The 10,320-nt window shown below is 44.3% G+C and overlaps 1 protein-coding gene and 1 long non-coding RNA gene across 2 annotated transcripts in view; one reads left to right on the top strand and one right to left on the bottom strand.

The window, feature by feature from the left end:
* LOC105503707 overlaps positions 1-4,576 on the top strand; it is a 49,432-nt gene extending 44,856 nt beyond the window's left edge. Inside the window, exon 3 of the long non-coding RNA XR_001000526.1 lies at positions 3,941-4,576. This is a non-coding gene — a long non-coding RNA (uncharacterized LOC105503707). The remainder of the gene's footprint in view (positions 1-3,940) is intronic.
* A 2,445-nt stretch (positions 4,577-7,021) lies between these two features.
* On the bottom strand, positions 7,022-9,945 carry CMA1 (chymase 1, mast cell). Its single transcript, XM_011930720.1, has 5 exons — positions 9,864-9,945; positions 9,030-9,180; positions 8,142-8,277; positions 7,701-7,955; positions 7,022-7,323 (listed from the first exon to the last, which is right to left on the bottom strand). The coding sequence occupies exons 1-5, from the start codon at positions 9,919-9,921 to the stop codon at positions 7,180-7,182; spliced, it is 744 nt and encodes a 247-aa protein (XP_011786110.1). The 5' UTR covers positions 9,922-9,945; the 3' UTR covers positions 7,022-7,179.
* Positions 9,946-10,320: the final 375 nt, after the last annotated feature.

The following is a 10,320-nucleotide window of genomic DNA, read 5'->3' as shown; positions in this document are numbered from 1 at the left end:
TATCACTATTTATTTATTTATTTATTATTTATTTTTTGAGACTGAATCTCGCCCTTTTGTCCAGGCTGGAGTGCAGTGGCACAATCTCAGCTCACTGCAGCCTTCACCTCCTGTGTTCAAGTGATTCTCGTGCCTCAGCCTCCCAAGTAGCTGGGACCGCAGGCACACGACACTATGTCCGGCTAATTTTTGTATTTTTAGTGGAGACAGGATTTCACTATGTTGGCTAGGCTGGTCTCGAACTCCTGACCTCAAGTGATCTGCCGGCCTCGGCCTCCCAAAGTGCTGAGATTACAGGCATGAGCCACTGCACCCAGCCAATATTAATTTTTAAATTGACAAATACAAATTGTACATATTTACAGTGTACAACACGATGTTTTGATACACATATGCATTGTGGAATGACTAAATCAAGCTAATGAACATATTCAATGCCTCACTTGCTTATCATTTTTTGTGCTGAGAACACTTACAATTTATTCTCTTCATGATTTTCAATTCTCAAAATGCATTGTTATTAACCGTAACCAGCATGTTGTACAATAGGTCTCTTGAAATAGATCTTTAGTGTTGTTAAATTCCTTCCTTTAGTTATGTTTTGCTCATAAAACTTTTTCACAGGTAAATGATGAGTTTGCCCATTGAGGCGAAACCCTTGTCAGGGAAGGTCAGGAGTGCACATATCACATGTTTTAGACCTCTGCCATGACACCAGTGAATTACAGGTGTGCAGTTTGCAGGCCCTCGCTATGTCCTGCTTTACACAGAGGTGGTTTTCATCCTGATTTTATTCTGCTTCACCCACAGGTTTGCTGAGCTCTCTTTACCTAGGTTGTTGAAGACTAGATAAATCATTTTTTATTTGACTATCAAATGGCCATGAGGAGACAAATCTCCGTTTATAAGAACGTATATGTTTGCAAGAACTTTTCTTAGGGAGGGGCAGAAGCTGAGAAGAATTCAAGTGTGTTGGGCAGTGTGTGGAGAGAAGAGTGCTATGAAGCTGTCAGAGCACAATATTTACAAGCATCAGATGTTCCTGAACATTCTGGAGCTGTACCCTATACAAGCTCTTACAGTAGGATAAGCCTTCTTTGTTTCTCTTTTCAATTTTTTTTTTGTTATCATTTACTATATAACCACTTTAAAATAATTTGACACATATAAGGGAAATCTGTTTCTCTATTACCCCTTGCTCTCTATCAAGTGGGATTGTGAGTGTACAAAGTAGTTAAGGGAATGGTGGAATGGAGGGAGGGGAACAGTTTGCAGTACCTTAGGTGAAGGCTCAGCTTCGGATCAGGGTCAGGGTCGGGAGTTGGGGGTGTCCGTGTTTGGCCTCCTTACTTCTGTCTCTGCCTTTTCTGCAGAACCCAGGGAAACTGGGCTGTTTTGGACTATAATTGTCCAGTGTTTGTGTTGGGCAGGTCCCTTCCCATTGCATGGAGGAAAAACCCCTTATATCTAGGCTAAATCTGCAGATGCTGAAACATTTTTCTTCCCCTTATCAGATCCTAGCCTCCATTAACACAGTCAGTGTCACTCTCTGATTCACTGAATCAAATCTGTAATGATGGTTGATCTTGTCTTTTATGGATGGGCCGGCTGAAGAGGCCAGTGTGGCACCAACAGCTCTTTCCACATTCCTTGCCCAAGAGGGACTTGTCTTCTTTGGGTTCACACTACAGGGCAGACCCAGCCACTGGCCTCAGGGCATCCTTAAAGATTTTCCTAGGTAGTTTCTCCCAGCTCAGGCTCTGGATGATCCTGAGTATGTCCTCCTCACTCCCCATCTTCTGCCCCGGGCGACAGGGTACCAAGTCCTGTGGTTTCCCTGCTTCCTGGGGAATGTGCTCTGTATGGGAAAAACAGAAAATAAGACCATTTGCTGAGCATCTAAGCAAACGTTTGAGAAAGGCCCCCTGCATTTTTGTGTTTGTTCATTTTTTTTTGTAATTTGTGAAAATAAAAACAATTTTAAGGGAATAAAAAAATAAAAATAAGAATAAATAAATAAGCCATCCTTTAAGTTACAATTTTGAGAAAACTACCTCTATATTTGAAGGATACTTTCCACTTTTCCCTAAAATGTATAGTTTTCCATACTGTTGCAATCAAAATATATGTACATTTTTGAAGATTCTTTTTTCTTCAATTCACACTGTATTGCACTTATAACTAGATTTGGATTTGGGATTCCCAAGCTCTGAGGCAAGCAGGGAGGGAGCTGTTGGAGGCCCCTTGATGTTTGCGCCTTTGGAGTAGGATGGTTGTGACAGCAGTAGAAGGACTTCAGAACCAGGAAGGTCGTCTCCTCCTGTACCTCTCCCCTACCCCAGGCTCTGGTAACCACCATTCTACTTATTTCTATGAGTTTGGCTTTTAAGCGTATATGACCGAGATTATGCAGTATTTCTCTTTCTGTGCCTGGTTTATTTCACTTAGCATAATGTCCTCCTGGTTCATCCATGTTGTTGCAAATGACACCATTTTCTTCTTTTTAAGGATGGATAATAGTATTCCACTGTGTGTGTGTGTGTGTGTGTGTGTGTGTGTATGCATGTATTATTTATCCATTCATCCAGTGATGGACACCTAGGTTGATTCCATATCTTAGTTATTATGAATAAACATGGGAGTGCAGATATCTCTTGGACGCACTGATTTCAGTTCCTTTAAATATATATCCAGTAATGGGATTGCTTGATCATATGGCAATTGTATTTTTAACTTTTGGGTAAGGCTCCATCTTTTTTTTCATAATGGCTATACTAACTTACATTGCCATCAACAGTGTACAAGCGTTCTCTTTCCTCTACATCTTCTTTATCACTTATCTTTTATTTTTTGATAATTGTCATTTTAATAGGTGGTATCTCATTGTGGTTTAATTTGCATTTCCATGGTGATCAGTGATGTTGAGCATTTTTTCATATACCTATTGGCTATTGTCTTTCTTTTTTTGAGAGATGTCATTAGGTTCTTTGCCCATTTTAAAATTGGGTTATTTGCTTTCTTGCTATTGAGATGACTTCTTTATTTATTTTGAATATTAACCCCTTATTAGATGTGTGATTTGCAAATATTTTCTCCCATTCTATTGATTGTTTCTTCACTCTGTTGATTGTTTCCTTGGTTGTGCAGAAGACTTTTAGTTAGATGCAATCCCGTTTGTCTATTTTTGCTTTGTTGCCTGTGTTTTTGGGATATATCCAAAAATGTATTGCCCAGAGAAATGTCATGGAGTTTTCCCCTATGTTTTCTCCTAGTAGTTTTACAATTTCAGGATTTATATTTAAGTTTTTAATCCATTTTGAGTTTATTTTTGTATATGGTGTGATACAAGGGTCTAATTTCATTCTTTTGCATGTGGACATCCAGTTTTCCCAACACCATCTATTGAGTAGACTGTCCTTGCCCTACTGTGTGTCCTTGGCAGCCATGTCAAAAATCAGTTTGGGCATCTATTTTGTGTGGAGAGAAGTGGCTCAGGGGAAGGATATATATGAACTCATGGACATGAATATTGGTTGATGACTATCACTCACAACAGCTGGGGAATGGGTGCATCACCTGCTTAAGAGGTCCTGGGAAGGGTATCAACAATGTCACTAAAATCCATTCCTTGCACTGTTCAGATTCACTTGTTTCTGGCTTTCAGGTGGGCAATTTTTATTTTCTCATCCACGTTTGGTGTTACCTCCTCAACTCCCTCCTTCACTTACTCTAATAGATGACATTTATATACATAACTAGGTCCACTGTTTGAAAATATACATTGCTCAGAATGATCTAATTATCAGCAGAATAAAGGTGAGCTTGTTTTTGGAGGGTCCCAACTACATCTGTAGGTAAGGACCAGTGCACCTGGTCCAGTTTATACACCATCCCAGCTCCCCTGGATTCCACTTGCGTTGACTGCTTGCTTTGCTTTTAGATTGGAGTGACTCTAGTGACAACTCACTCTGTTCTCATGGTCATAAATCCCTGCTCATTGCTGCCACTGCTGCTGCCACCATAGACCAAGAACTCCACTTGCACAGTGCTGCCTGCTAAGGAGAAGTTGCTGTGCCTGAGCACCAGACCACATGGACTCACAGAGACTCCCAACCAGGTAAAGGGGTGATATGGCTGTGGATGTCAGCTGCATTCTCTTCTTGATCACCTCGCTGCTGGAACAAAGGGCCATGATCAGAGTAGAGTGGTCATGGAGATTGAATGGAGGCTATTCATGGGTCCAAGAACATGGACACTCTCTTTCACCAAAATCAATTTGGGTCTTGCCACTATTAACCACCCAACTTGCCAGCAGCAGAGACTATCGCTGAGTCTTTGAGATGGCATTGCTTTTGGAGAGATCAGGTGGCTATCTAGTGAGAGGTTGACCCCTCTACTTTGGAGGGGATGGACATTCATCTTTATCACCATTGATACCTGCTCTAGACATGAGTTTTCCTTCTCTATCTGAAATCCCTCTGCCACTACCACCATATGAGGGCTTACAGATTTCCCAATCCATCAGCCTGGTTCTCACACATGTTACTTCAGAGCAAAGGACTCATTTTATGGCAAATAATGTAAAATGATGGGCTCATTGGTCTTATTATATACCATGCCACCCAGAAGCAGTCAACCTAGTGGAGTTATGAGCTGGCCTGTTGAAAGCTCAGCTAAGGTGCCAGCTCAGAGATGATACCCTGTAGGGTTGGAAGTTGGAGCACTGCTTTCCAGGATGTGATACATATGCTGAATCAATAATCAATTTATGGTTCAGTGTCCCACATAGCTAGAATATATGAGTCCAGGAACCAAGGGATAGAAGTAGAATTGATCCCTTTAGTTATCACTCTCAGGGACTTACTTGTGGAATTTGTATCTTCCTGTTCCTGCAAACTCAAATTCTGCCAGTTTAGAGGTCTAAGTTTCCAGGAAGAAAATGCTTTTTCCAGTGCAGGTGGGAAAGGCTCCAGTGAACTGGAAGTTGTGACTATCACTCAGCTGTTTGGGACTCCTCATAACAGTGGACCAGCAGGCAAAGGAAAGCGTTGTCTTATGGCTAGAATAATTGGCCTTAATTACCACGAGAAGCTAGGGTTGCTGCAATGCAATGGGAGAAGATAAGAGTATGGCTGCAACCGAGGGGATTCCCTGGAAGTATCCCCTATACTTTTTTGCTCACTGATAATTGTAAATAGGCAGTTACAACAACCCAAACCTAACAAGTGCAAAGCAACTAACAACTCAGTCCCCTCAGGGTGGAGCTCTGGGCCACTCCATCAGACTACAGCTCAGACTTACTAAACTGCTAGATGGTTGTGGGGGGGCACCTAGAGTGGGTGGTGGAAGTGAGATGCAAAATATCAATTAGGACTCTGGGACCGGCTGTGGCAGTGGAGATTTTCAGGAGATTGCAATTGACCATTGACACCAGTTACCAGGAAAGACTACTCACTAACCGGAGGGAACCTGTAGGACTTAGCTTCTGTGGTAGCTTCCTGAATGGGCTGAGTGACGCACCTGGAAATGGAAGGATGCTTTGTTCCCATGCAGAAAACCCTGACCAATGGGATTCTGAAGATGGGTATATGCATTTATCCACTGGTGGAGCCATGAGTGGTGCTGCATCCTCAATAGTTAGAGTACAAGGATGGGACTTGGAGCCAGCATAAAGACAAAATCAGAATAGCTATTAATCCCATCATGTAGAGATAACCCCCATAATTATTTTGATGTAATTACTTCCAATTTCTTCCTGTGCATATATAAAACATATAGCTGCAAAACTGAGATTCTACTATAGGAAGATTTTTCATATTGCTTTGTAAAAACATTACATTATATTGAATATATTGAATTTTCTTGAATTTTTCCATATTAAATGTTTTTAACACAAAGTTTATGGATTCAAAATATTCATTCATACAAGTTTGTTATGGAAGCTTTCCTCCATGTCTGGGATTCCAGATTTTTGTTATTAAAAATGCTGTGATTAAAATTTTTATGAATGAATCTTTGTGTATGTGTTTGATTTTTTCTTAAAGAAAATTCCTAGCAATAGTTCACTTGGCCAAAGGTGTTCAGCACACCCTCAGAAGTGATGGGTGTTGCCAGCCTCAGGCTCTGGCTGTCCTGTCCCTATCCTGCCCTGTTTGCTCTCCTCCAGTCAGTCTCCCGTGACAAGGGTTTGTGTTGAGCAGGCTCTAGGTTGTGGACTTCCTGCTGGTTTGGGTGAAGCCATTTGTGGATGGGTGTTGCTCATACAGACCTTGTGATGCTGTCTCTCCTCTAATCTGTTCTCAGTATCTGTTTTGTAACAATAAGTGAGTGGGAGGCAATCTTCTCTGCATATCAGATGAAAGCTTCACAGAGGGAAGATCTTTTCTTATCAATGTGGGCTATGAAGAGGGCCCTGTGTGGTATCAACTGCCTTCTTTATATCATGTATCTAAACCAGCGATCTTCAACAAGAGAGTGATCTTTCTTTCCTTCTCCCTCCCTCTCCTGGGGATATTTAGCAATGCCTAGAGACATATTGGTTGTCATAACTTTGCAGTGGAGAAGAGGGTGTTGCAACTGGCATCTAGTAGGAAGATGCCAGGGATGTTGTAAACATCTTATATCTTGTTTATAATTCAAAATGTTCTTAGTGATTCTGAATATTACTAAAGGTAAATCAGAACTGGTATAGCATTGATAATTAAGGCAAGAAGGATTTGGTGTCATTTCTTATGCTGGAAATATGGATCCCGCCTTTCCAGGGAAAATCTCTTCTTTTTCCTCAATTTTTTCTTCATTATTTCCTATTTTCTCTCTCTCTTTCTCTCTTTCTTTCTCTTTCTGTCTCTCTCTCTCTCTCTCTCTCTCATACACACATACACACAGACACACAGACACACACACACACACGCAGACACACCCCTTCCAAATCCTTGTGTGCTTGGACTGGGAATCAGGTCATTGTGTGCAAGGAGAAGAGAGCAGCAGAGAGGGGACACACACTCATGACTAGAAGCTGTGTCTTCACTGAGGTTTATTGAGAGTTCTGTGACCCGTAGGATACTTCTGGAGGCTCAGGGTTGTGGCCGAGGGACCAAGGGCAGGCCAGAATGAGTGGCACACACTTTGCTGCTCAGGTCCAGTTCCAGGTTCCCTTTAAGGCTGGCTCAGGATCCAGGGTTAATTTGCCTTCAGAATCTTGTTGATCCAGGGCCGGTAATGGGAGATTCGGGTGAAGACAGCAGGGGGCTTTGCATCCAACCGTCCATAGGATACAATGCCCTGGGCCACCCCAGCACACAGAAGAGGGCCCCCAGAGTCTCCCTGGAGGGGTAGGAGAGAGAGAGAGAGAGAAGAAGGTAAGCCTGGGAAGTCCTCCATGCCTGTCTGCCAGTCTGCTTGGAGTCACAGTGAGACCCAAAGTCAGACCCGGGAGCTGGGGCTCCTCACTTACACATCTAGTTCTGATGCCCCTTCTTCCTTTCTTAGGACAGTCACCCACATTCTTCATGTCACCCCATGCCCCCAGTGCAGTAGACTGGAATGGATGGTCAGAGGCTGTCTTGGGCCATGGGAGGACAGACAATCCCTGTGATGCCAACTCTGTCACTGGCTGACAACCTTCTGACCCAATCTCCTTCTAAGAGCATTCTGGTCCCTGAACAGTGAGTTTTGGAGAAGAAACCTAGTTGGAGGATCACCTTAAATGCAGATTTTGTCTTCCTGGGATTGCCCACACACAGCTGAAGATTGTGGTCAAAATATCTGAAGTGGCTGCAGGCCTGGGGATCCATGAGTCTCAGCTTCACCTCTTGCAGAGTGTCTGAGCCCGGCTTCAACACACCTGTTCTTCCCCAGCCAGCCACCCGGCACATTCTCCCAGGTGGGACAAAGTTGAATTGGGATGGGAAGGGGAGTGTCCCCACGGCCAGGGTCAGGCTGGCTTTCACCTTCAACTGTGAAGGGAATGAAGGACTGTCAGTCCTCAAAATGGGTTCTGGACAGTTGGAGGTGATCAGGGAGGGACAGGGTGAGTAGCTTCATGTTACAGTCAAGTCCTAAGAAAAATTCAGGGCAATGAGGACCTGAAGGAGAAGCTTAGGAGAATGGGAAGTGGAAAAGGAGAAGAGAGGTGTTGTCACCTTTAGTAACATGATATCGTGGTGAAGAGTAGAAGTGTTATATTTTGGATGACGGAATTTCTTTATAACCTCAAGCTTCTGCCATGTGTCTTCTTTCTCTGTTATGTTATGGGCTCCAAGGGTGACTGTTATAGACCTGTTGTGAGGAAGAAGGAAGGAAAAGGAGCGATAGGGATGGCTTGGGGTTTCTCCTGAGGTGAGCTCATTCTGAGAAAAGGGGACTAAAGTCTCTCACTGGGTCGCCAGACTCTACCCATCTCCCTTTTCATGGGCCACTTGTGGCGTTTAGGGGCTCAGGTTTTACTCATGAAAGAGCTTTCTCAGGGAAGAGACACAATTTCTAGGACCCCTGGAATTACTGGGGAATGAACAGACCATGGAAGACTCAGGGGACAGGGTTCACACTTCTTGATTCAGGGAACCCTGAATGAGGGCCAGCCCCCTGAAGCAGGAGATATCAGTTAAAGGGGAAAGTGAGGGTCTCATGTGGACCCGGTTCTCTGCCTCCCATAAAATGATGGGTTCAGGACCCTGAGAACTAGAGGCCAGTGTTCTTGAAAAGGCCATAGAGGAAGTGGCCCTGAGACTGGGTGGGGCCCTGAAAAGTGAACCGTGTGCCTTGAGTTCGGTAGGGGTGAGGGGTGCTACTGCTGCAAGAGGGACCTTGGACAGGGCTCCTTCTCCTCCGAAGGGGAGCTTAGCTCACAGTGACTGAGGCTCAAGGAAGCTATTCAATCACAGACTAAAGTCTTTCAGCCCAAGTCTTCACTCTCCTGAAAGTTGACCAGACCCAGGACCCCCTCTTCAGGCCCCAGTGCAGGTGTATCCCTGGTTGCTACTCTGGTTGTTCACCTCCCATTTGGAGATAAATGGACCCTGTTATCTCACCTTTCTGCACAATGAGCAGCTGTCAGCACAAAGTTCCGTCTTATCAGAAAACCACCACAAGATTTTGAGGCACCGTTGGAAGTGACAATTTCCAGGTAGGCCATGTAGGGGCGGGAGTGTGGCTTGCATTCTGTGCCCCCGATGATCTCCCCTGGAACAGAGCACCCCAGGGTTTAAGCACGGTGATTGATACTCTCTCCAATGAATGGATAAACTGGGTTAAAGCTGAGCGAGGCTTCCCTGGAATCTCATTCTTACCCTGTGTTCTGCCCATCTTCCCTCGCCTGTCTCCTATAGTTAGTATCTTTCCCACTCATAACCTTCCAGGTGAAATCTCATTCTTTCCTCCAGATGCAACAGCTGGTCCTGCCTCTGCTCCATTCAGATGTTTTCACCTCAGATTTCCCCTACTCCCACCTTGCCCTGGCCCACCCTCCTCTCTCTCTGTGTAGGACCCACTGTCCAGGTTCCTGTTTTAAATTTCTCCACAGCTCGTGAGCATGGTCACAGAGTCAGCAAATAACAAGGTAATGGGTAGCCCTGATGCTCAGAAGATTAAGAGGACATGTCTGTTTTCCTGGGGATACCCCTTTTCCTTCCACTTGCTCTGGGTTTTTCCACAATTGAGGTAAAATTCCTTGTTCCTAAGAGCTGTCCTAAGCTGTAGAGAATGGCAGTGGGTGGGGTGGCGTGCATCCCAAGTGGAAATTTCCCTTTGGAACTCTTGAAGAGAGATCTTGGAACGCTGTTCAAGAGTCAGCTATTTTCAGACTAAACATATTTGTTTTGGGAGCTGATACTGCAGATTTCAGAGGGAAGAACCCCGATACTCACCAGCTTCAGCTCTGGAGCACAAGAGAAAGAGCAGCAGGGGGAGAGGAAGAAGCAGCATCTTCCCAGAGAGGTTGCCTGAGCAAATGCTGGTTTTCCTTTCCAGTCTTGGGTTTTATAATACCCAGCAGGGAAGAGAGGGGCAGGGCTGGTAACCACAGGAACTGCGTGGTCATGTTTTCTTTTCTCACTCTGAATTGGCTGTGTTTATGATCAGAAGTTCCCCCAGAATCACCCTGTGTTTTTCTAGAGAGGAACTTGAGCCCTGAACTCCCAAGTGCTGGCTTCTCAGATGTACCCTCAACCATGGTGCTTTTTCTGGAGTTGGGGGCAGGAAATGGAGGGACCATGTTTTTCTTTCCCAGTTAGGGCAGCTTGTGAAAGGCCCACTGAATGTTCAGTGCAAAGATTTTTATAGCTATGATCCATAGTCAGAAATGCATATTGCCAAGTCCCAATG

Source organism: Colobus angolensis, unplaced genomic scaffold (assembly GCF_000951035.1).
Source record: "Colobus angolensis palliatus isolate OR3802 unplaced genomic scaffold, Cang.pa_1.0 Scaffold88, whole genome shotgun sequence".
Lineage (NCBI taxonomy): Eukaryota > Metazoa > Chordata > Mammalia > Primates > Cercopithecidae > Colobus > Colobus angolensis.
Note: the sequence above shows the minus strand (reverse complement) of the source record. Positions and strands in the feature narration are given on the sequence as shown.

Excerpts from the sequence above, each read along its gene's own strand:
- CMA1 (XM_011930720.1), bottom strand. The coding sequence starts at position 9,921 with ATGCTGCTTCTTCCTCTCCCCCTGCTGCTCTTTCTCTTGTGCTCCAGA. Across the intron at positions 7,956-8,141 it reads ACGATATCATGTTACTAAAG|TTGAAGGTGAAAGCCAGCCT; the intron begins GTGACAACACCT and ends TTCCCTTCACAG. Across the intron at positions 7,324-7,700 it reads AGACAAAATCTGCATTTAAG|GGAGACTCTGGGGGCCCTCT; the intron begins GTGATCCTCCAA and ends CTACCCCTCCAG.